Raw genomic sequence first — 27,424 nt, 5'->3', positions numbered from 1 at the left:
TTGGAATTCTGAAGTTGTCAAATCGGATTTTAAAATTCTTAATAAGATTATTTATGAACTCATGCATCATTTGCATCGATATATTTCATCTGTAGCAACAATACGCAATGTAGGATAATGCAACATTTTTCCCAAAATTAAATCTGTCTGAAAGATTTCAAGGCTCCTCTGAAACACACACACATCTTTTCAAGCAGATCCCTGACAGTGGTTTCACAGCCTTGTAGCTGCAGGTTGAGATCATTCGGGTGACCAGTAAAATCACAGAGAAAAGCTATTTGTGACATAAATGCTGCGTCATTCATATAATCAAGCAACTCTTGAGCCTTCTCGGTTTAAAATAAATTCTATTATTTAGTTTTGAAGTGCACAAAATCTTTCTAGCACTCACCCCCTGCTTAACCAGCGAACGTCATTGCGCAGTAAAAGGTCATTGTAGTCGGCTGAAACTTTGTGTAGAAGTGTTATAAAAAGGCAATGTTGTAGGCTGGAAGTTGAGCATATGTGATTTACCAATTTCATCACAAATTCCAGTTCTTTTTTAATTCACCAGACAACTTTGTGCACTGGGCAGTCTGGTGAACAATGCAGTGCAGGCATTGTAATGAAGGGTGTATCGATGTCATAGAGGGAGCTCCGTCGGTAACCAACACATTTATTTTCTGCATATTTAATCTATGCTGATCAAAAAAGCCTTTTACTTTTGCAAAAATGGTCTCGCTTGTGGTATTGGTTTCTAACGGTAATAAACACAGAAATTCTTCCTTGAAGTTTTGACCATCATAAAATCATTTTTATTGCCTGTGTGCAGTACCTTACACTTTTCTCTATCAAATGTCATTTGCCATGTGTCTGCCCAGTTCTGAATGCTGTCTAGATCATTTTGAATGACCTTTGCTGCTGCAACAGTGTTCGACACTTCTCCTATTTTTATGTTGTCTGCAAATTTAACAAGTTTGCTTACTATACCAGAATCTAAATCATTAATGTAGATTAGGAATAGCAGAGGACCTAATACTGATCCCTGTGGTACACCATTGGTTACGTCGCTCCATTTTGAGCTTTCTCCTCTAATCAGTACTTTCTGTTTTCTACATGTTAACCACTCCCTAATCCATGTGCATGCATTTCCTTGAATCCCTACTGCGTTCAGTTTGAGAATTAATTTTTTATGCGGGACTTTGTCAAAAGCTTTCTGGTAATCTAAATAAACCATGTCGTATGCTTTGCAATTATCCATTGTCGATGTTGCATCCTCATAAAAATCAAGCAGGTTAGTTAGACATGATCTCCCTTTCCCTTTCCTGTTTTTACAACATTTATAAATATCAAGAAACAAGTGGATATACGTATATACTATTTCATGAACTAAATGGAGCAGGTAGTTTTTTTTCCTTATTACTGATAATAATGAAATGAGTAACTATTATTTTATTTATAAATATTTATTTTGAGAAAATAAATCGAGAGTAGTGTCCATTATTGCTTATAAAGACCCTGAGAATAAACATGTATTATGTCATTGCAATCACTCAGGTGAAACAATGCCTTGTAAACATTTTCAGAAGTATTGCAAGGTCACTCGGGTCATAGAATAACACATTTTTTATACATGTATCTCTAAGCAGAATACATAATAAAAATTAATTAACTTTTTAAAAAAAAGAAATATTGTGTTGAAAAAAAGCTAAAAGTTTATATGGTTTTTGAAGTACTTTAAAATGTTCCCCAGAGTATTCTAAAAAAAAAAAAAAAAAAAAAAAAAGGACACCAGTTGCAAGATGCTAGTGTAAAAAAAATAGATTTTTTGTGAATTTTTATAGGAAGTCAACTACAGCCAAAGAACACCTGGTCCTGGGGAGCATCTCACTGAAAAATGTGTGGTCCTGAAAGGGCTAAATCGCATGATTCATCAACTGCAACAGACATGTATTTAGTATCAGAAACCAGTGCTGATAGAGAATCCTTGCTGATAACCTCCACTCTTCATATTGCTGTAGAATCAGATATTGGAACTTTCTTCACCGGTTAAACCAACGGTTTTCACAGTCCACATTATGATGCTTACTCCCGCTTGCAGCCATTTTCCTCACAGAATTTAGAAAAAGTGGACAGTGTTTAAGCTTGACCTTTCATTCAATACAGCCAATGCTGAACAATACATAAACATAACATCCAATAGCAAACACACTGCAGCCTTCCACTAAAATCTAGCTAGGCAATGCATAATAGAGAAAATTTTGCATGTTTAGACAAGATATTGATTTAATATACCTAATAGAGTAAATCAGTTTTAAAAGGAGAATTGGTGGGCTACTAGGGTGGTCTTCACGGTCCACATTTGGTCCGCGGGTCGCCTATTTTGTATCACTGCCCTAAGAGAAGGACAGTGTGTGTGAATCATGAATGCAGTTGTTTTGAAATCGATGTAAGACTTTCCCAGTAATCATCAATTGCTGGGTAATTCAGGTGTATATAAATGCTAATCCAACTCATCCGAGATTGAATGCTACTCTTGTACCTGATGAAGACACAGTTCGTGTCGAAACATGTTTTATTTTTTGCAGCAATGTTTTAATAATAAAAGACAATGACTTTTTATTCGAAATGAAATATGGAGTGGATCACTTTCTTTAATTATAAGATGACCATATAAAAATAAGTTTTTGACAAATGTGCTACCAAACCTGTTTCTGTGGCTATTTGACAAGTAAGAGTTTGAAAATGATACTAAAAAAAATGTTTTCGCAGCAGAGATTCATTTCCTTATGGATATCACCTCAATTTAAAGAACTTATATAAAATTAGCTGTGCACGAATGACATTTGAATTCTATTTTATAGTGGTTGTCTCGGTGACAAGCCCTCCTGATAGTCTTGGCAGGGTGACAGATGTGTTTTTAGGGGCAGGCTGTAGCGTAAAAAAAAAAAAATCTTTCAATTTAAAATCACAACCTAATTTTCCCTTTGAAAAGTTGTAATATTTTAGAGACAAATCTTTTTTACACGTTTTTAAAAACCTTTTTATTTTGTATTTTAATTTTAGATGTGTATAAGTTAACTATCGATAATAACCGATTTGGGGTTTTGTTTATTGAAATCTGAAAATACATTTCACCTCACTATTACCTGTAATGTGACAACAGCCCCACCAGATCTTTAAATGGAGCTGATCAATTTTCAGTGCAAACAGCATCTCAAGGATAAATTCAACGAAGTGCCACAGCAAGATTCCTACCAGTATGCGCCAGTCAACGAGTTCCCCAAATTGTCAGAACTTTTTTTGCAAAACCCTGAGTTTATTTGGAAGCACTTAATCCTCAACAATGAACCTTAACAAATCAAAACACAGATCAAGGCTTACAGATGAACTCTTGGCTGCTGTGTTGCGAGGGGCCACAGCTAAGGATATACAATCAGATATCCCTGGATAAGGGCGTCTGCTAAGACATAAATAATATCAAGACGCTGATGTGAAAAACGAAGTGCCAAGTGTCCGGACAGAAGTCATAAAGGTAAATTTCACAGTGGTACTGTTTACTAAATCGCATTTTCACAGCCTGCCAGTATTTTTTTTGTTCAGTGGTGTTAAAAACTTTACATTTTGGAACTAAGTTAAATATTTACTTTTTTTTTTTTTACTACTGTTTGAGATTTCCATTAAAAAGTAAAATACTCTTCTGTTTCCTCCATTATACTACATGTTACATTTGTGATATTGAGTTTTTTTTTTTTTGTCAGTATTCTAGGAAAGCTGCTTCTAGTTATAGCTGCCCATTTGTGTACTATAAAATACATAAAGTAATATGTTGATTAATTAATTGAAACTATGCCTGCATGCTTACTGATGAATAAGAATCATGCAGTGGGGGTAATGTGTTTTATGTAAAATAGTATATTTGAGTATATTGGCCTACATACAATCTCTATAGACATTTTCAGGTACACTGCTATGTATAACTTTTTTCACCAAGTGAACAGTCTTAACTTAAATGGCCCTTGCTGCCAGATGAGTTTGACACCCCTGGTATAAAGTACAAATCTGCAAACAGTACATCCTGAAAAACATGCACAGATTGGAGAAACAGAAAATGCACTTTAGATAACCTTACTGTATGTCTGTGTGTGGGAGGATCCCCAAGTACTGTGCTTCGCCTTTTAACAGTTAAAGTTCTACTTCAAACAAATGCAACATCCACTAAACAATACCATTTTAATTAAATTTTCTTATAGAGGATAGTACAGTATTTGGTACATAGGATATTATACTGCTAAAAAATAACTGACTGTTAAGAAAGTGTAAAAAGATTTGTGTTTTAAGCTTAAAATGTGAGAACTGCTGAAAAAACATTTTAATTTTAAAATACTTGCTACGTTTACATTTTTTAATGATATATTTTAAATTCAATATTTCTATATTTTTCATTTAGAAAAAGTCATTTTACACTACCTTCTTAAGAGAACTAAAGACTGTAACACACACCACATACGCGGCGCAGAACCGCTGGCCAAAGGTGGATCTACACTGGACGCGAGCGAATTTTGTATCTACATCAAAAGTGAATATTTTAGCGGAAACTGTCACGTGACCTTGTCCTAGTCTTCAGGTTCTTGGCTACAGGGGATTCCTACGGAAGCCTAGGCTGCAGCAACCGCCCAGGGATACAGACAGTTTATGTGATTATTGAGGAAACATGTAAAGCAATTGTGATATCTACATGCCGAATCCAAGATGTTTCCCTTCCCAGGTGTTTGCCTTCATCTCAGCATCCTTGTAGGAAATATGGGAGGGATCAAACACTTCAGGGTGCTTGGACACCTCCGTAGACAACAGTTTGTCACATTTTTCCTGTCAAGCACATATTGTCACCACTTGACTGTGATTGGTTAAATTCACAGACTGTACCACGCAGCAGCTAGAAAAAAAATAATAATTGGATTTGATTTGAGCAGCACCGCTGAGCGACACTGCAGTACTATATCGTTCTGGTCTGTGCAGCACCATTCAGTAACATTGCCAGTGAAATTGGTGGTAAAATGCTGCCTGACAGCTGACGGCATTGCACCGCTTATGTGTGTCCCAACCGCAACAAAAACTTCAAACACATCCTTGCAATGTTTCTACTGCTTCTATATTTCTTATACTGTTAAGTATCTGTCTATGGTGGCCCTTATGTGCAAAACACTACAGTCCAAAAGGACAGAAGATGGGTGCGGGTTAGACACACCAGGGAAAACAGGATACATTACCCTCCAACTCTAGGGAGAAGCATTTTTAGGCTGGAACAGGAAATCTACACCTCCAACCCCCACAATCACTGGAGCACAGAGATAGCAAATGCTGGAGCTGGGAAAAAACACTGAGAATTCAATACAGTACCTCTTCCAAATTGTCAAAGAAACCATTCTATAAAACTGATTAAAAAATATACAAAAATAAAAGTCATAAACGTAATGAAAACAGAAAAATAAAAACATGTACAAATCAGTTTATAATAAAGCAAAGTTCCTTTATTATTTCTGATGCACTATACAGAACAATGAGATATAAACAAAAATTCTGAGCAAAAAGTGCCAAAATAAAACAGCACACTGTGTGCTGGCAGTAAATATTGAAATTCGCGAGAGGCAATAAAACATCTGGTTCCAATTTAGTTGTACATCTTTATAAGAAAGGTATTCTCCGTTTCACCGGGTTGTTTAGTGCAAGTTAAACCCTATGTGGTCAGCATTAACAACAATAAGGGCAATTACACAATAAATTCAATAAGTTAATAAACACTGCAAGCAAAACCAGGGTGGTTATTTCACAGTTACCTCTGTTTTAATTGTATAGTATCAGCCCCAGGACAGCAGAAATATATGCCGCTGTTGGGGTTAGTGTGCTAAAGCTTCAGTTTGACAGCAGTATTGGTGCCTGAAAAAGTCAACACATTTTAATAAAGCCATTGGTGTTTATTTTGAGGTTTTAACCAACTGTACTGTACGATCTCACAACCCAGTTTTACACTAAACTTGAATTCTTTGGTGTTTTACAGTACATTCTTCTCCTGTTTAGTCTTCTATGTCAAGTCTGTTTACATTACTGAAAGGTACCTTTAGATGAAAGGGCAGATACCTTCTTCCCCTTTTAACAAGCTTGCTCTTTAAGGCTAAATGACATTATCAGGGTCTGTTATAGCTCAGGAAGCAAAAAGTTTTATTAGACACATGTTAGATTTCCACCTCTTCAGTACAGATCACAATTCTCTCCTAGTGTTATTTTTATCTACAGTAATCAGTTTGCAGGACTCGTTTACATTTGCCTGTTGAACAGACCCACATGTTTTCTGCAAGAGATCTCTGATACTGTACCAGTGAACATGGGGAAACCATGACATATTTAGGCTAATGGCATTTCAAACTGTTGCAGGAAAACAGCTTGAAGTAATACTAAAAAATTTTTTTTTTTAAAGTAGCAAAAATCTCCTAGAACTGTACATTTATATGTTTCTAAACACAATTCTACACAAATTTTTCAATTTTCAAATGTTCAACCCTGCATGTATATTTAATCTGAGGCCATTAGATGAGAGGATTACAATTGGGATTAGCTGGAAATGTGACAATAAATCCCTATTTAAAAACTTTCCCCCTTTAGCGTACCTTCAAAATACTGTCGTCTGGAAGCATTGAAAACATGATTTTCATAAAATCTTCTCAAAAATGTTTTGACTATTTGGGCAACATTACTCAGAGACAAACAATCAACAATATAGTAGGCCTGTGCTCAAGAGTGGAAAAAAATTTGATTGTGCTGTTTCCTCTACAGTACTTGGTCATTTAACATCCTCCTGTGGTGATGTCTCAATTTGCATGTAATGGGAAGGTCAAGGTGAAAGCAAAACTACATTGGAATTCAAACTACATCAAACTACAGTATCAGCTTAATCACAGCTTCTTTCTAAAAAGTTAAATACTTAATTTAAACTTTAACCACTTGCCAATAACCTCTTCCTCTTGAGCATTAAATGGTGAAACCCACAATTAGGAGAAGTATAAATATTAACTCTCAACTCTGGAAACGTTGCGCGTGAAGTGAGAACAGTAACACCAAACGAAGCAATAATTAACTCCTTGACCATTGCCGTTTCCAAATGAAAGACACACATTCCTGTTTCACACTTGTCAGTTCCAAAGCAACTAGGGCCAGTAAACAAACAAAAAATAACAATCAATTTACAAATTCACTGATGTTGCGCCACAGCTGGTGTGACTGTTCCTATTAATATAAACTACAGCATCAGAAAATTAAGTCCTGCCCTTAATATTAACCATAGAACCAATAATTAAGTTTCACACAGAAACTATTTTATCACTCACCAATTGTATAACATGTAGGCCTACTGTAAGATTTTAGATTAAAATGAATTAAAGTTTAACTTAAACTTCAAGGTTAGGCCAGGTTCCAGTCAGTTCAACATTGCCATGCTACAGTATAAGTAGGGCCTCTGATTTCGGTTTTAACCAGGAATGGAGGCTTGTTCATGCGATTTAAAGCTGTATTACAGTTAAGATATCAGGAGTGTGCAATTAAAAAAAAAAAAAAAAAAAAAAAAAAAAAATTCACACAAAACACACACAAAAAAGTAGAACATAAGGATTTTGGTTTTATTTAACAGTGAACACAATCAATTAATTACTGATTAACAGGGGCAGGTCTAGCCTTGTAGCTTGACTGGTTCACTAAATTCTTCAATATACACAAAAGGTTCCCTGTGACCCCACCTCACCTCAACAAATGTATAACATACTTTAAGGAAATGTTTCTTTCCTTAACATACTAAGAGTACAATTATAATAAGCAATGCTTGGGAGTTATTCAAATATAAAAATAGCTTCTGCCTGTTTTTTCCACTCTTTCTCTATAATCTGAATTCAATTCCAGATGTACAGGTGTTTTAGTTTGTTGCATCATATATACGAAATCATTGCCAACTATTACTGCTGCTTTGTGGAATTCAGATTTTTCTTGACGTTCTTTCAGTTTTGTAACTACTGAAACCACAGATTTCTAAAGGGCTTGTGTATAATTTGTCAAGTTTCTCTGCATTTTTTTTTACTGTTTTTCTACCATAATGCACACCGTATTTACAGTAAGCTCTGTCAAATTGGAACTGGAGCTTAACTGGAACATTGCTGCAGCAGGGTGATCCTGGTTTCATACCCTGATGGCTTTTGAACATAAAAGTTGGGAGGGCAAGGTTCTTTCCCTACACTACTCACTGAAATACATATATTAATTAATACATAAACACACTGACATGAGATTTACAGTCTGTATTTTAATTTAAAATAATAATAAAATATTTTACAGATATCATATATAAGCATTTAATTCCTATCATTATAAACATATTTGTCAAGATTCACATTTTAATAGGTTTCACAAATCGATGGATTGTGCATGTCCAATAAAGAACTAGTATTTTTTTTTTTTTAAATATAGCATTTAAATCTAATCTGTAAATGTGGTAAATGGCAAACTAAGATAGCAACACTAAAATCGAAAGAAAAGAAATGTATTACATTTTTTTGCCAGGGAATGTTTGTCTTGAAATGCTTCTAAACAGTAAACCACATTTTCTTTTTTAAACATCCCCAACAAGTACATGCTTGACCACGAAGTAGACTCAGAAAAAATGTTATAAACTACACAACACCATTTTTTCTAATCTGCTAATACCTTAGCGAAGATGGTGTTTTTTTAACTATACTAGATTACTGCATTTAAATGTCAGGTTCATGCATTAAGAAAGCAGTATCCTTATTTGCTCATTTACAAAAAATGTAAATAATACCTGAAGTTTAAAAGATTAGTCTGGGCCTTGCCTGAGTCTCTCTTGGCAGCCATTTCTGTGTTTCTTTGTAACAATAGAAGATCAGCTTCTTCCACAGCTAGCCAATCAGAAGTGATAGGGGTGGGACTTAAACACTTTTTAAAATGTTTTTCTGTAGGTGCTAGACTTCCGCAATTCAGTTTTCAGAAACTTGCGCAGCTCTCTAAAAATATACCCAGAAAAAAATAAATAAATAAAAACTATTTGACCAACTGGCAAAGTATAACGCAAAACTTGCTGTCCCTCACACAAATCTTGTTGTCCCGGGGCATTGGGCGATATGAATTGTGGATACAGAGGACTTCAAACAGAATTGCGAAATGTAAAAAAATGCCTACACACAAAAACCCTAGAAGAATATGTCCATGACCATAATTTAGGATTTCGTTGTGGAAGACAGGAGATGAAAGAAAGGTACAACTTAAGTGTGCAAGCACTGTCGAGTTACTACTATACATATTTTGACAGAAAAAGATACCCAAACATTTTGGAAACTATGCTTAACCAAAATCAATAATTTCATACAAAATAAAAACAGCGAAAGCCCCGAAAAAAAGATTTACATAAAACTAGCTAATAGCTTAAATAAGCACCGAAAAAAATAAAAGAAAAACAGAAGCTCTAAGTATAAGCAACTACAGTAGATTAAATATGAATAATATAAAACAAAGCCAGTGAGATAGCAAATACAGAGTTTTACCTCACCCCATATAAAAGCAAAATCTCAGCTCCACCTAAAATGCAAATGTTAATTTCTATAAGTATACAATTGAAGTAGCTCAAGTAGTATTTAAAGTTAGATAAAAAAAAAAAAGTTACAGGCAAAACAAATAGTACAGTAGTACAAGGCTCGAAGTTAACATATATTTAGTAGTATTTTGCTACCCAAAACTCTTAATTTGTTGTAATTTTTTTATGCAGTAGCATTTTTCTGATACCTTACGCTGTAGTTTATATGACGACCGAGTGAACATGTACCTAATTACCGGTATTCATTTTTTAAACACGTACATTATTAGTATCTTTCATAAAGCGGGAAACCATTGCTAATAGAGCTTCCTGATTTGTAGATGACTGAGGTTTGTCCCGCCCCATGTAGATACATGAGAGGCTCACAATGCAATATTGGACAGTGAAGTACAAATATGTACAGTACCAGAACATTACAATTACAAGATAACAGGCAATTTCTATAAAATGCTAATTTAATCTGTCATGGAGAATGGCGGCTCTGGTTTATTTTATTTAGTTATTTATTTTTAAATCGCTGGCTTTATAGTTGTGTATGATTTGTTATTTACCGAAATCTCAGTCAACAACTTCAGACAGAAATGAGGATAATTCTATACTACTTCATTTGCACCGATGAAACATAACCTGGTTAAATGTACTGATGGCATATCAAATGCTTAGATGACAGATATGGTTGCATTCTTGTAGAACTTAAGGATAAAACAAAATACATTCTGACAAGGAATTGCATTTGTTCCATTACTTAGTTGAGCACAAGGTTGTTTCAATAAGTGCTTTCGGATTTAAATATAGGCCTACTATGTGATAGTTTGGGATATTCAATCTATTTAAAAGAGTAGGTAGGTGTTTATTTTTTCAATTAGTTTTATATATAATTATTAGTCGAATAAACCGCTTCCGAATAAGACTATTTTGCTACCTACTTTCCAGGCAGGTAGCAAATCCTCACTGCTGCCTTAAAAAGTTAATTTCTAGCCCTGCAGTAGTACCATAATCATCAGAATACAACATAAAAAACACTGTTTCCAGATCAACCTGGAGCTGCAATACAATGACGATGGAGTTTTAGTTTTACTCACCACCGTCAGGATAACTATAATGATATCAAATCTGTCTATATAGCGGGACTTGTGGATACAGTAGTCTATTGGCACATGTATTAAAATAACTTCACGGTAGAGATCAGCCCAGTCCTGGTACAGACTATATACCAAACCTTTCACAGTTTAATGGAAAGCAAGACTACAGTAAACACTTGACTGAATAAATTAATGTTCTTGCAGAGGTTGTGGTGAATGCAAAAATGATAAAGTAATAATAATAAAATATCATACTGGAAAGATTCTGTAACCCTTACTAAATAAAACATGTTTTTCAGTACTGTTTAATGTTGTTTAGATAAAAAAAAAAGAAACCAAACAATTTGTGAAATTTGCCAAAAATATGTATTTATATACAGTGCCTTGCATAAGTATTCACCCTCCTTGGACTTTTCCACATTTTGTAGTGTTACAACCTGGAATTAAAATGGATTTAATTAGGATTTTTTGTCACTGATCTACACAAAATAGTCCATAATGTCGAAGTGGGGAAAAAAAATCTACATATTTTTCAAAATTATTTACAAATAAAAAACTGAAAAGTCTTGATTGCATAAGTATTCACCCCCTTTGCTGTGACACCCCTAAATAAGCTCTGGTGCAACCAATTGCCTTCAGAAGTCATATAATTAGTTGAATGGAGTCCACCTGTGTGCAATTAAAGTGTCACATGATCTCAGATTAAATACACCTGTTTCTGGAAGGCCCCAGAGTTTGCTAGAGAGCATATCTAAACAAACAGCATCATGAAGACCAAGAAGCTATCAAAACAAGTCCGGGATAAAGTTCTGGAGAAGCACCAATCAGGGTTGGGTTATAAAAAAATATCCCAAACTTTGAACATCCCCCGGAGCACGGTTAAATCCATTATTAAAAAATGGAAAGAATATGGCACAACCGCGACTCTGCTTTCTGGAAATCTAGATAAACCATGTCATATGCTTTGCAATTATCCATTGTTGATGTTGCATCCTCAAAAGAATCAAGCAGGTTAGTTAGACATGATCTCCCTTTCCTAAACATGCTGGCTGTCTCCCAGGATATTGTTACCATATAGGTAATTTTCCATTTTGGATCTTATTATAGTTTCCATAAATTTACATATAATAGAAGTCAGGCTTACTGGTCTGTAGTTACCTGGTTCGGTTTTGTCTCCCTTTTTGTGGATCGGTATTACGTTTGCAATTCTCCAGTCTGTAGGTACAATCCCTGTCCCAAGAGACTGCTGCATGATCTTGGTTAACTTCTTTCATTTCTTTGAGTACTATTGGGAGGATCTCATTCGGCCCGGGGGATGTGTTTATTTTAAGAGCTCCTAGTTCCTTTAACACTTCTGCCTCTGTTATGCTAAAGTTATTTAAAACTGGATAGGAACAGGTCGACATGTGGGGCATGTTATCCATATTCTCCTTTGTAAAAACTTGTGAAAAGTAATCATTTAATATATTTGCTATTTTTTTCTCTTCATCTATGATGTTGCCATTTGTATTTTTTAGACATTTTACTTCCTCCTTGAATATTCTTTTGTGGTTATAATATTGGAAAAACTTTTTGGAATTGGTTTTAGCCCCCTTGGCAATGTTCACTTCTATCTCTCTCTTGGCCTTTCTAACTTCCTTTTTGACTTCTGCTTGCAGTTTCAAGTACTCTTTCTGTGTACTTTGTTCTTGGTCCCTTTTAAACGCTCTGTAAAGTGCCTTTTTTATCTGAATATTTTTTTTTATTTCTACTGTGTCTCTGAACTGATCAGTAGCATGTATAATGCTCAGATAAAGGGTTACACAAAACTGCAATGTAGTCACATAGGAGGAAGTGGTTTAGCACTGTTTGCATCACTATGGGCCGGACCAAATCAAACCCCGACCGCTCTTGAGAAAGAGTGTTTATGCGATAATATCACTAGTTTCCATATCGCATTTTCTTTATTACGAAACCAAAACTAACCATTTCCAATCCGCGAAATGGGCGGAGAGTAGGAGGGACCGCCGATAGCAGCATGGAAACAGCTGTTGACCAATCCTCAGCCGGTATTTGTGACATTTTGAAGGGGCGGAAACAAGGCGGTAACATGCGAAAAGTCAGGCAGCCAGGGTTTAAAAAATAATACTACTGTTTCGTTTGAATATCAGTGAATGAATGCTATTACATACAACTACTACTAGTAGTAATAATAATAAAAATATGTTTATTAATAATAATAATAATAATAATAATAATAATAATAATAATAATAATAATAATAATAATTATGATCTGCTTTTATTTTTATTGTGTAAAATATTGAAAAATACGGACGTGAGTTTGAAAGAAAAGACCTTGCTGCATTGTTCTGTCACTGTTATGAAAGCGTGCCACATTGTTTTCATGATTTTTGTAAAAATCCATACCGTGCCCTGGCTTGTGTCAGCCCCATGCAATGCCAGCATCCTCATACCCGACTGGCACGGTGCTGCCCAGAGCCCTGTTGTGCACAAGGATGTATAGTAACTGCACAAGAACGAAGATTAAAAAAAAATAATAATAAAAAAAACTTGGGGTGAATAGAACATCCAAAAACCAACGTAACCCTGTCGCCAGGATCAGTACCGGTACATATTATACAATAAGAAGTCGAATGAAATGCTATCCAGTGCCGTCAAAAAAAAAAAAAGTTGATAACAGATTTTTTTATTTTTTCAAACGGGCAGAGTTGAAAACGGAATTGAGTAGTTTCGGTCGAGCGATAGCAAACCACTCCCCCTTCTCAACCCACTTGTAGTCAACAAGCGACAGCTGCTTTTTGAAGGGCGAAAAGGGCTTGTTTTGGTTCCGCGAGATTTCGTTTGGAATTTTTCTCGTGTTTTGTTACCACGAATGCTTTCGCGTCCTCGTTTGCTATGTGCTAACTTTGATTTGGTCCGGCCCTATATATTTTGCTAAATATATTTTGTTGACTTTTACAGTACAACTTTTAGAAGAGTCATTAACATTCAACACCTACAGAATCAAGAAACCGCCACAACATTCAACTATAAATAAACCTGTGGCTATAATATCTTTTTATTTTGCGTCTTCAGATTTTCCAATTTTTTCCACTCCCCCACAAGCATTTCAGAACCAAACACTTCTTTTCACTTTTCACTTTTCACTTTTTTTTCACCATGCCAGAGAAGAACTGACCAATATTTTATCAGTTAAGTTACAGATTCCCAACTTGTATCTATTTTAAACATCCTTGTGAAGGGAGCTTGTGAATTTGTAAGTCTGCCGCTGCTATAAGTGCTAATATATCGTAAGCATTTTACCTTGACATTTAAGTTGACACGACATTCATTCCCCTAAGAAAACTTTCTCATGCAAATCATTCAGTCTGCTTGTAACTAAATACTACCATCTGCAATTACAATGCAGTTCAACCCCCCAAAAAACTCTACTGCGGTTTACGTCTTAATATTGAGCTGGAAAAGTGTGGCAATTACTGAAATAGCATAATTTAGAAAATACAGTAGTAATCAATATTATTTTCATACTATATGTTTAAGTCTTAAATATTTTGACTTACAGGTGTCTCCTTTAGAAAACAAAATAATGTTATCTATATCTCCCAAGTTTATGTATAGGATATTGTTCAGAATATGTAGCATATTCTGTTCTCATTAGATCGGTAATGTCACAGCCTTTCTCATGTGGAATACAAAAGATGAAATGACCAAACAAACATATGTAGTTATGTTATGTTTTTGTAGTTATGTAATGCATAACCAGGGCTCAATGGCGGCCATGCAGCAATTTGCTGTGGGTGCCTGTGACAGGTGTGTGGGCACCCTTGCACAGCCACATGGCATTGTCTGATTGTTTGATTCATTGAGTGATTGAAGTTTAAATGGAAAAGTGTGGAATGTGGCCAAGTGGTGATTGGATGATTGATTGAATCAATCAAGCCCCTGGCCACATGGTATAAAAGGGAACAAAGAAGTGTTTGTTGGGTGAGTGTGTAGGAGATAGTTTAGTGAAGGTGGGTTGCCAAGAAAGAGAGGGAACAAACACCGGGATAGCCAAAGCTTGGGTGTTATATTTTGTTTATTTGAAGTTGTGTAGGGTTTTTGTTAAACCCTTGTGTTTGTTCCTGTTTAATTTGTTTTGTTGAATAAACTAAAGATCTGTGTCTGAGGTTTGCTATTTCTGCTGCTGACCAGCCTTGACAGCCCGCCACTACACCACAGTGCCCTTCTCAATTGCTGCAATGCTCCTCAAAATGTATGTCTATTTACAGCCACTATGGTTGCAGTGCCCTTTCAGCTACAGCAACTATGAACTGTATTTGGAAGTGTTTGGATCCAAACAATAACACAATTACATGATTTGCATGGTTAAGTCACATCAGCTGGAAAAAAACAACAAACAATGAACACTACCCTTTCAAGCACATGGATTTCTACTGCTCATAACATCTCAAAGAGTCCAGGAAAAAAAAAAAAGTAAAAAGCCTTGCACCAATCTGCAAATAAAATTTATAAGTAATGTTGGGGTTCATATGTGGTGAAGAAATGACTCTTATATGAATAATTCACCTGGGTGCAGACAGATTGCAATCTTACAGTTGCATTACTGCAGCTTCCACATTGCTTTCCAACCTCTCAGCCCAACTCACTTACTGGTTTGTCAATAAAGCTTATTGAACACAATACTCTCAATAAACTTTATACAAACAATTAGACAGCGAACACTAATGCAGGACTGCAAAACAATACGCTAGAAAAGTGCTTGAGTCACTTCCTAAGCAACTGACTTAACAACCGCGAGTCTGTTTCTACACAAACAAACAACATGGCGTCCCCTAGTTATTATGGCATTACAGTTCTGTTTAGAGATTAACCTAAATTGATAAAACATGGTGAAATGTCAATAGATTCAGTTTTCCTTTTGACGGCACCAACAGTATTTTGTTTGGAGATGTGCAGGCTAGCGTGAGGGAAAGCGTGTTCAAAGTAAAGATTAGTAGACAGTGTAGTAGCATATGAGTCTCGAAGTGTTCTGCATTTTCTTTTTTTTTCTTTTTTTTTTTTAATTGCCTGGGAATTTTTCGGAGCTTATTTTTCAAACATTAATCGGGATGAAATTGTTGATATTAATTTATTACTGCAGTCATACTGACTTAGGGGAGGAGATATTTAAAATGTCCCTGTCTGCATACTAATTAGGGAAAGAACGACTTTTAATATCGTGAGGAGAGCTTGCATGTGTTGCCATGAAGATAAAGACATTTAACAAGATACATTAATTCACGTGTTGCCATGCACATTCTAAATTAGCTACTTGTTTGTCTGGTTACCTCTCCAACACACACACACACACACACACACACACACACAATTACATAAAATATAATTTCTACAAGTTTTACTACTTAGAATTTATATTTGTGTGTGTGTGTTTGTGGAACATCTAAAAGCTACATTTCATTAACACTAGAATCACCTTTTACAATACAAGTTTTTATTTTGAATATAACCTACAATATTCAGTTATATATATATATATATATATATATATATATATATATATATATATATATATATATATATATATATACAAGCCTGTTGTTATCTCTACTGGATCTGGCAAGGTAGGAGAGATTTCATCTTGATGCTAGCCACAGTGCTTCAGCAGAAATATTTCGATCACAAAACTGCAAAGCTGCAGCCAGGCTGCAGCAGCTCAACCTGGATTCTGTGCTGCGAGTGACACACACGCAAGATAAATCATATGTTACTTTTCGTTTTAGATTAAAAACTACTTCATTTTACAGTTTTGTATGTGCATATACCTGTTTACACACTAGTTTATTTTGTTATAGTTTTTCATTTTTTTAAGTAGTGCTTTATATGTGGTAAGTTAGAAAATAACCCCTTTTATGTTTAATTGTTCATTTAAATGCAGCGTTTTGGCTGTGCAGATGTTTGATATGATGTGCTTGAATAAAACACTTGAGTTGTATATGATAGTTTGTCTTTCATTTTAATATTGATGGTGTTTAAAATGTACCAGCGGTTGTAGGTATGAGTATAACCATGGCGGTTATACTCGTACTCACTTAAATAAATAAATGTAAGTGAGTATACTCACTTAAATAAATAAATACTTAGTATTAAGTTAAACTGTTTTGTTTCTTTGTGTGGCCAATAATTAGCTTTACATATGTATCACAAGCAACAATTCACAACATCCTACACTTTGGCCTTGACTTGGCCTTGGTGCCCTTAACAAATTTATTGAACTGAAGGCTATTTTGGCCTTGTCCTTTTTGTTGCCAATTTATAGCCCTGCATTACTAGATTATATGCAACTGATCAAACAGCCAACTTCAAATACAAAGTTAAGTGAGTTGGCTTGTGAACTAGTACATGCAGTTTGGTATCCATTACCACAGACACCCTGTGACAGAGAGCGAATGAATCCTAGTCAACAAACTCCCTCCCGACCTGTGAGGGCGCTGTATAACAGGAATAGTGTGCCTCGTACTGGATGGTCTGGCAGTTCATTTCAGGGTCAGTCGGAAGCCAGCCATCCAGGAAGGGGGCGGAGTCATAGTGCCCAAAGTTAGGTAGTGTGTCAGTCATGGATTGCAAGAGACGTGATTGAACTAGCTATTGCAGGCTATCCTTCGTTATGGTTACTGAAAGGACCCGTTTGGGAAACGGAAGTAATTTAATTACCGTGAGTGTTAAGTATTTTGTTTGTTGCTAACTGTCTGTGCTTGTCATTATAGAAGGCTAACCTCCGGGACCTGTAGCTAAACTGCCAGCAATTAAACCCAGACTCCACTTCACCATTGTACAAGAATAAACCTGTAAATCACCACTTTCAGTAAGAGCACTCACTCTGGACTTGTGACCGTGTTGTGTTTGTGTGGGTCTTGTTTAGTGTATTATTATTTCTGGACTGAACCCCGTGGTTTCCCTGAGCGATACACATTGTTGTGTAGAGCCAGGTCAGCAAATAGAGAGCTGCTTTTTCACTGTGAACTGTCTTGTGCCTATCATTCCTAAGCACTGCATCTCCACTGCACCTGTGCACTATGAACCACTTTGCCACACACCCTTATAAAAGTTGGCCATAGTAAAAGCATAGCAAACTGTAATAAAGCATAGTGAAAGCATGGTAAAACATAGGTAAGCATTGTAAAAAATAGCAAAGGTAAGCATTTTTTTATGGCAAACCAGGGTAAACTATGCTAAATGCATAGTATAATCATGGGAAAATCAAGGCAAAACTTCAAAAACTTTTATGAGGGTACACGACACTGCTAACTTTTCTGAAAAATCACCTGAAAATGTACACGAGTCATTCCATATGAAATCAATCAAAAAACTGCAATTTTTCACTTGACCTCCTCTGATTTTGATAAACCTTTGCACATATTATTGTCTTTGGAAGAAATGGTTACACTGTGAATTCTAGGACTGAGTGAGCTCCCATTCATGAGATACTGGTCATCAAAGCTTGACCTGATTTGGACACCCACCCTACCTTTACATGGTCATAACTTCCTCCAGAATTGACACAGAAAGCTGTTGTTGGTGTTGGTTTAAAGCTCTCAAATGTGACTATATATTCATTATATCAAAATTGATGTGAAATGCAAGATAACAAAAGTTGTGTGAATCTGTGACTTTTGACCTCACCCAGGTCAAATCGCATAACTTTGGATTTTTGTCAGTTTTTGACAGCTTGTAGCCTAAACCATTATCTACATTTCCTCCAAGTTTCATTTTGTGCCAGCCATTGGTTGAGGCACAGCACAGAGTTGAAAGCAGAGTGTCAGGTGAATCTTCTAAGTGAAGCGATTACACTCCTAATACAATTAAACAAAAATATTTATTTGCAATCGAGTATACTCTCCTCTCCTGTTAAATTGAAGCTGCAGTGAACTGGAGGTTCCCTATTTGCACCAAGGTGCCCTATTTGCACAAGTGGCTAAAACAAAAAATATATATATAAATCAATACTGAATTGTCCACATTTAATTTTGTCCCCACCAGTGGTACTTCTGTCAGGGCATGTTTGGTATTTTAAGTGATGCTTCTCCAGCAGCTGTAATTACCACTGTTCAAATCCAATGAATCACTGAACCTGGAAAAGAACATGTATTGTTAGAAGTGGTGGAAATGTAGATATTTCATTTTCAGGTCTCTGACTTTATATTTCTGTATGCAATACAATTTACCGCTCACCTATGCTTAAGTTGCTATTTTCCTTGGTAGGCTTTTGATGCTTTGGCACTCCTTGTGTCTCAGGGTGTATGTCCTTCCTGTTGCAGTTGTTGGCTCCACTGATGTCAACACACCCTTCTTGTCTATAATAAATTGATCTGGACGGCGTGGGAAACAGAATGATCGTGATGGTCCATTCGGGTGCAGGAAGTTAATTTCAGCCTCCCGTTTCTTCTGATCAGCAGACACCACCAGCCTGAGCCACCAGTGACTGTCATACTGAACAGTAACATATCCTTCGACTGTGATTGATTCTTCTCTTTGTTTTGTTTTGATTCTGGATCTGGTCATTGTATGGACGCTGCAAACTGGCTTTTGTTGCCATTCATTTAATGGTTCCTTTTACACCATCACAGGGTCCTTTGCCATGAGATGTTGCAAAGAAGTTCCACTCTGGTTCCATGCCAAAATCTTCCAAGTGCTGGCAAATGTATGTTGAGGACATTTTTAGTTCTTATATTGCCCTGCACACCCGTCAGAGAAGTAATAGATTTTTCTTGGGCACCCCCCAAATTTGTTCTCCAAGAACCTCAAAAGATGCTTTTGAAAGAGATAAACAGCAACTGTGTCATAAGTAATGCATTTTGATATTGCAACATATGAGATGTGCTTACAATTCCCATCTTTGACTCACCAATAGCAAACAAAAGAATGCGTGGTTGCCTGAGAGTTGTTCCAGTGGTGTGATTGTGCTTCATCTTGCATGACAAAAGTGAAGTTTTCTGCAAAATCACCAACAACTAGCAATTCATCCCTCAGCTGTTGATAATATGCAGCCTGCATCTTTGTGATGAAATCATGTCGACGAACACGTTGGAGATGGCTTGTGAAAGTCTCTATGAACTGATCAACAGGTTCATTGATTGTCTGAAGGGTGGATCTGTCAGTTGTAGTACACATCCGATACTACACTGCATCCACCAGACTATCTTGAAAGAGCATTTGTAGACTCTTGAAATCTTCAAGTGATGGACAATTTTCACACTTTCCTAATAGGCAATCAACGTTAGGTGGGGAACATGTGACAAGATAAGCAATGCCGATAGTGATTCAAAGGCATTTCCATACTGGTATTCAGTTGTGGAAGCTTAGAACAAATGAACATCAGCTTTACATTCTGGTGTGTTGTGCAGACACACACCGCATGTGTACCGCTACTGCCTGCCAATACACACTCCTTTGGTTTCAGCTCTGCAAATCTCGAGAATCCAATCTTAATGTCAGGATGCTGTAATCTGAAGAAACTACAGGCCTCTGAAAGATTACAGAGAACAAGACGTTTTTGTTGTTTCTCCCTCCTTCCCAACTCTTTATTGTAAACAGAAACAACATCTCTTTCTTTCTGGCCATGAGTTGACTAACATCTTCCCTTGTAGAACAACAGAAATAAACAAGGCCTTATTGCCTCCAAGGCCTTATTTATTTCTGAAATCTTATGTTCCTTTTCAGCTTTGAACATTTCGTTGCTTTCAAGTTGTTTGTCTTGAACAGCATGAGGGCTGGATTCTCTGGAACTAGACTCCTTGGGGTCACTTTGTGTTGAAGATGATGTTTGGTCTTCGTCAGGAGGACGATGGGCTAGCAACTTCATACAAGGGTAACATAACTTCTGTCCATATACAAAGTTTTAGCTACAAACATTTAATGTCAAGAATGTTAAACTGATCAGTATAATATATAATTGTTAGTTGAGTTATAGTTGGGTTTTCTTGTTTTTCACTTTATAAAGGGCACATTTCCGTATTGATTTGGATTTAATTCACCTGTGCTACACTTTAGTCACATGTGTTAATAGGCCAAATTGCTTAATTAATTAACTAACATTAATCTGTTACAGCTGCACCAGTTCACTGCACCAGGTTCAATTTAACAGGTGAGTATACTCGATTACAACTAAATATGTTTGTTTAATTGTATTAGGTATGTAATCGCTTCACTTAGAAGATTCACCGGACACTCTGCATTCAACTCTGTGCTGTGCCTCAACCAATGGCTGGCGCAAAATTTAACTGGGAGGAAATGTAGATAAGGGTCTAGGCTACAAGCTATCAAAAACTTGTCCAAGGTTACACGATTTCACCTTCTTGTATTTCACATCAATTTTGATATAATGAATATATAGTCCTCTTTGAGAGCTTTAAAATAACACCAACAGCTTTCTGTGTCAATTATGGAGGAAGTTATGACCATGTAAAGGTAGGGTGGGTGTCCAAATCAGGTCAAGCTTTGATGACCTGTATCTCATGAATGGGAGCTCACTCAGGCCTAGAATGTACACTGTAACCACTTCTCCCAAAGGCAATCATGCATGGAAATGTTTATCCAAATCAAAGGAGGTCGATGTTTTGGGTGACTGATTTTAATGGAATGACCCACATGTTAACAAATGCTTTTAGACTTTCTTCATCTATAATTGATGTGAAGTACTCATCCCACTGTTGTTGCATGAAATAGTTTACTCAGACTACCTCTTGGTTCTTTATTCTAACTGGTCAATTATTTCACACATTAGTATTTTTTTTCATACATTAGAGTTACAGTAGCTAATCAGAGAAAGCAAGCCATAATTCATAGTACAGCATCTTTGGAACCTAAAAATTTCATGAAATCAAAAGGTACTTTGTTTTTTAAACAAAAACAATTATCGCACGCATCATCCTAAATCTCCCCACAAACAAACCAAAACCAAAACATGAACTGTCATGCCAATTATATTATTTCCTTCAAACCAGCAATTCTACAACATTTCCTTCAAACACAGTCAAGTTTTAATATGAGTGTATTTGTAATGAGATCCAGGAAGTGTCACAAAAAAAAAAAAAAATATGCCAAAATTACTTCCTCATAGCTACAGTAAACACAGTAATGGAAAGAGGCCTTTATAATCTAGTTGGTTCAACAAAGCAGTTAAATATTATTTGAGTAGATTATTTAATGTCTGTTGCCATTACTTTTTATAGTCACACAAGTACTGCAATTGTGTTTCCATCTTCAGATTCTACATGTTAACAACTGACAACTGTAGCCGCTGTTCAAACTGTTTATTCACAGAATTAACTGAATAAAAAAGACTGGTGTAGGATGTTGTAGTGACAAATAATGGCACTTTCTGTTTTTGTCATTCATTCATGTATAATCTGCTTTAAAATATTATTTATTTATTTGCATTTTTATAGAGCCTTTAGCCAAGACACTTTACAATTTTAAACAAAAAGGTACAATCAAGAAAAATGGATGAAAAAAGAATGTAAGTTTATTGGGCTAGGGTGGGGAGATACAGAGGCTAGGGTGGGGAGATACGGAGACTAGGGTGGGGAGCCATAAACCTTAATGCTAGTGGAACTAATAGCCTTCCCTGTCTCTCTGCAAGCATATGCACGAAGCAATACAACAGTCAGTGATTAAGTGTTCTGTGTTTTGATCAGACTTATTTTGTATTTTCTTTACTATTTAGATATTTTCTGTTTATTAAATATTACTCTGTAAAATCATTCACAGAATACAAAGTATATGTCTATTTAATACACCTATCTTTTGCATGTTTGTGAAAATAACTGTATTATGTACTGTATTGTGTAATAACTGCACCCAAACATAGAGTATTACTTTTAGAAATTAACTCATGATGACACTTAAGTCTGGTACCAATAATGTATTTGATGTAATTCTGATAGTATTCTTGATTTGACTAGGGTTTTTTGTTTCCCTTGACTTTAGTATCAAAACAAGGCATTTTGTAAAGAAACACTTAGTACTCAAGTTCAGGGCAAATTGAATGAAACAAAAATGAATATTTATTAAGTAGACTCACTAGCACATTAATATAAAAACAATTGATGGACTGACATTGTATTGATTTTTTTGACAGTTTATAACTGAACCATACTGCACTAGTATATACTACAAATCTCATAAAAGTTTAATGTTGTGCAAACCCTCACTAAATCATCCAGGCTCAGATACTAAGGAAAGGACTTATACTACCGGTTCTCCGTTTCTACCCATTGGCATTAGGCTCCAGTGTCCCACATCCATAGTGAAACATTTTGTAAACATCCTTCCCTGTTTCCCAGGGCTGTGCATTTAGGTCACAACCTTTAACTATGCAAGGTTAACCAAAGCAAACACCACGCTCGGGGCCAAGGGCCAAATCAGCCCCTCTCTTGGGTTAGAAGAGGTATGAATTATGAGGAATACAACACACACACACAGTTTATCATTCTCAAATTAGCTTTAAAAACCGACAGCATGCCATTAGTATATTATTAATTACAACATTGGAAGTACAAGACTAAAATGTATGACCATGTAAGTCTTTTGAAATTTAACAGCATACACGTTTCCACTGTGTTATGTAGACAGGCATTTACCACCTGAAAAATATTCGAATCCTTTTTTTTTATTTATTTATTTTACAAATTAGAGGGTGGGGAGACACTGTACACAATACAGCGACAATTAAAACAGCTTCGTTTTTGTTTGGCGGTAGAGATCAATCCAGAGCACATACTTGTTTCTGAATCAAAATAGAACAATTATCCATAATACATGCACTCAATGAAATACTTACTGTTAAAACACAAGGTTGCTTGTAATTACCCGGGGCTGCAGTGGTGCTGAATTCAGAATTGCATGCCGTTATTTTACAGCAATGCACAAAACTGATGTCACATACGAATGTTAGAACACTTGACTATGCATCTTATTGTGGAATAAACCGTGTTAGCCATTAGTCAGATTATCTTGTAAATATAAAAATCTAAATAAAATCAGTGTGTCACGTAAATAAATTACCTGTAGGAAAGGCTGTATTGTCTGACGAGGCTCGTTTTGCCTGGTCTTTAGAATAAACCTCTGATCCAAGTACTGCAGAAATGAGGAGTCCATGTAGCACCAGAGCTATTGGCTGAGTGAAGTAAATCATCGCGAACAGATAGCTTTCCAGTGCCTTTCTCCAAAAAAGAAAAAATACCAATCCTGAATTCGAAGGCTCCAGAAATAATGTGATCACTGATTGTGGTTTGAATTGAGTTAGTGTGACTCAATCCAGTACATATTGGAACCAAATACACAACGTGTATATTTTATGAACTGTAGGGCTTTTAAAATTATCACGTCTGATAATATAATAAATAAGAGCATGTATATTACAAAAAAATGCTAAGAAAGTTTGTGTAATGTAAAAATGTTATTGTTCCATATAAATGTTTAAATGGAACGTTTACTAAAAAGGAAGTCAAATTTAAGACTTAACAACTCCCGGCGTCAAAGTGAAAATACTCCAGTGCTGTCAGTACCAATCATGCATTCGTTGTGATAAAACGAATACCTCACAAAACGTGATAATGAAAAAAAAAAAAAAAAAAAAAAAAAAAGATTCAAAATAAGTAGGCAGAAGTGGTGGCAATGTAGACTGTCATCTTAGTTCAAATAAAAAAAAAAATCGTGTCGTTTATAGGGTAGCACGGCAAAATGGGAGAAATACTTGCTGTCAATATGCTGATAGCTCCTGTCTACTCAAATTGTAATAATAATCCGTATGATTTAATTAAGGAGATATTCACGGTATCTCCAAATATATGGGTCTCCGTGGTGTTTAGCATATTGAACACGCAGTTTGGTACAGATCCGCCTTCTCAGGAGATGGAATGATCATACCGGATCCCGAAAAACACAGCAAAACACGTCCACGGTTTTAGAATCACATACAAATTCTTAACGCCCTCGTCCAAAGCCTGTTACCCACTAGGTCAGAAAAGTTTATATTAAGATTTCATGCTTCAGCGTCCCATCTCTTCAGACTCCTTGCCTGATGCAGAACCCAGCTGTGGGGCGGAAGTCCATATGCAAATAATCTTCAGCAACCAACAGGAATGCATTGAATCCTGCTGGTGGCGAATACATGAAACCTATACGAATATATTTTCTTTGGGGGGAATTAGTGATATTATTGTGTTTGAACTTTTCATGCTAAAATAACACTGGCTATGACTTAAAATCGCGTTGCATTACATTACAACTGATATAAAATATTATAAGAAAATGTTAACTAAATGCTCAATTTGAAAAGCAGCATACATCATAGTATACGAATAAGTAACATTATCATATGGCAGTGACATTAATAAAGCATTAGTTTTTTTTATTATTATAGCGAGCTTTCAGTAGTTTATTTTCCTGTCTGCCACAGATCATTAGTTCAGCCACATATCCCACGTCGGTCTCGGTGTAATCTGAGCTCCAGCGTGTCATTGGTCACAGTGTTTCAACATGTCTAGCTATGATTGGCTGCAAGACTGTCTGGACGTGTCCTGTTGTCAAAGACAGGAGGACTATCATCAGAGCAGTTTGTGCTTCACTTTATTTTAGATGTGCCCCAGTCTGTAACTTAAATATTATTTAATTTCATTTTGAAAAATAAACCTCTTTTTTTTTTTTTTTTTTTTAAATGTGATACTGTGTAATAGACAAGAACAAGGAGGTCTCAATGTTTGGACTTGAAAACTCAAAATATTATTATATATACAGTATATATATGACTGTATAAAATAAATAATACCAGTACTAAGCTATATTGTAATTTTCCAACATGTGGAATATTTTTGACTTTATTAATGATTCAATAGAATCAACCAAAATTACACATTTCTCAAATTATAAATTTATTTCCAAAATGAAGTGTCACAATTATTGGCACCCTTGTTTTCAGTACTTTGTGCACCCTCCCCTTGCAAGGATAATGGCACTGAGTCTTTTTCTGTAATGTTTAATGAGATTGGAGAACACATTGGGAGGGATCTTAGACCATTCCTACATACAGAATCTTTCCAGATCCTTGATATCATTCGGTCTGCGCTTATGGACTGCCCTCTTCAATTGAAACCACAGGTTTTCAATGGGGTTCAAGTCCAGAGACTGAGATGGCCATTGCAAAATGTTGATTTTGTGGTCAATTAACCATTTCTTTGTGGATTTTGATGTGTGCTTAGGGTCATTGTCTTGCTGGAAGATCCACTTGCGGCCATTTTCAGCCTCCTGGCAGAGGCAACCAGGTTTTTGGCTAAACTGTCCTGGTACTGGGTAGAGTTCATGATGCCGTTGACCTTAACAAGGGCCCCAGGTCCAGTGGAAGCAAAATAGCCCCATAACATCAAAGATCCACCACCATATGTTACAGTAGGTATGAGGTTATTTTCTGCACCACATCCTTCTTTCGACACCAAACCCACCGCTGGTGTGCGTGGCCAAAGAGCTCTATTTTCGTCTCATCTGACCATAGCACCCGGTTCCAATCGAAGTGCCAATGCCGTTTAGCAAACTCCAGGCGCTTACGTTTGTTGGTTGCTCTCAATAAAGGCTTTTTTTCTGGCAACCCTTCCAAATAGCCTACTGGCATGGAGGTGGCATCTAACTGTAGATTTGGAGACTTGGTGACCCCAAGATGCAACCAAGTTCTGTAATTCTCCAACTGTGGCCCTTGGATTTCCCTTTGCCTCCCGAACCATCTACCTCACTGTGGGTGGGGGCAAGATACACTTGCGTCCTCTACCAGACAAGTTTACCACTGTTCCAGTGGTTTTGAACTTCTTAATTATTGCCCTAATAGTGGTAAGTGGTATATTTAGTTTTTTAGCTATTGTTTTGTACCCATTGCCTGATTTATGAAGGTCGACAACCATTTGTCTCTTTTCATTTGTGAGTTCTTTGCCTTTCCCCATGGTGATGGATGACAAATGGATTTCATATGTGTGTTATCTCATTTTTATACCCCAGTGAAACAGGAAGCCATGGAAGGCCACAATACAGTTCCTTAAGTCTGAGATGAACTTAAAGAAGTAGAATGTTAATGCAGATTTAATTTTGTTTGATTTTATTTATAAGAATCTTTAGGGGTGCCAATAATTCTGACACCTATCTTTTTGAGAAAACATTTTATTACTTGTTAATAAAAAACATTTTCTCTGAGCAATTGTATTAGAATAAAAGAATATCGTTTTCCCATATATCTGAGCATAAAATATAGCTCATTACCTGTGTTGTTTATTTTATACAGCCTTTTTTGCTCATCTTTATCAAGGGTGCCAATACTTTTTGAGATGACTATATATATAATAAATATTAGAAATAAGGAAAGTATTTGGAACATTTTTCAAAACTTTTCAAAAGGTTGGTGGTCTTTAGTTTTTACTAAAAATGTAATTTTGATGTGAATAAACTTCCTATTGCTCCTGCTACCTTTCATAAACAGGCACTACTCAATTGGAAGATGGTGTACACACACAATTACTTTTTCTTTGGAATAACAAGGATATAAGATATAAAAATAGATCTTTGTTTTTCCAAAGATGGTGTGATAATAACATTTTTGTTGGGGTGTCAATTACTTCATTATGATGGACAACTATTAAAATATTCAACATTTCTAAAAACTTAAAAAATTT

General features: G+C 35.9%; 1 protein-coding gene across 2 annotated transcripts in view; it reads right to left on the bottom strand.

The window, feature by feature from the left end:
• The window catches only part of LOC117420710 (stromal interaction molecule 2-like), a 99,977-nt gene extending 74,843 nt beyond the window's left edge, over window positions 1-25,134 (bottom strand). Inside the window, exon 1 of one of the 2 annotated variants that reach the window (XM_034034253.2) lies at window positions 23,778-25,134. In XM_034034253.2, coding sequence (XP_033890144.2) covers window positions 23,778-23,907 — 130 coding nt within the window. In that variant the 5' untranslated portion in view covers window positions 23,908-25,134. The remainder of the gene's footprint in view (window positions 1-23,777) is intronic. The other variant, XM_034034250.3, reaches the window with a different exon arrangement.
• Between the last annotated feature and the right edge of the window lie 2,290 nt (window positions 25,135-27,424).

Source organism: Acipenser ruthenus, chromosome 1 (assembly GCF_902713425.1).
Source record: "Acipenser ruthenus chromosome 1, fAciRut3.2 maternal haplotype, whole genome shotgun sequence".
In the NCBI taxonomy this organism is placed as follows: Eukaryota; Metazoa; Chordata; class Actinopteri; order Acipenseriformes; family Acipenseridae; genus Acipenser; species Acipenser ruthenus.
This window is presented reverse-complemented; position numbering and strand designations above follow the sequence as displayed.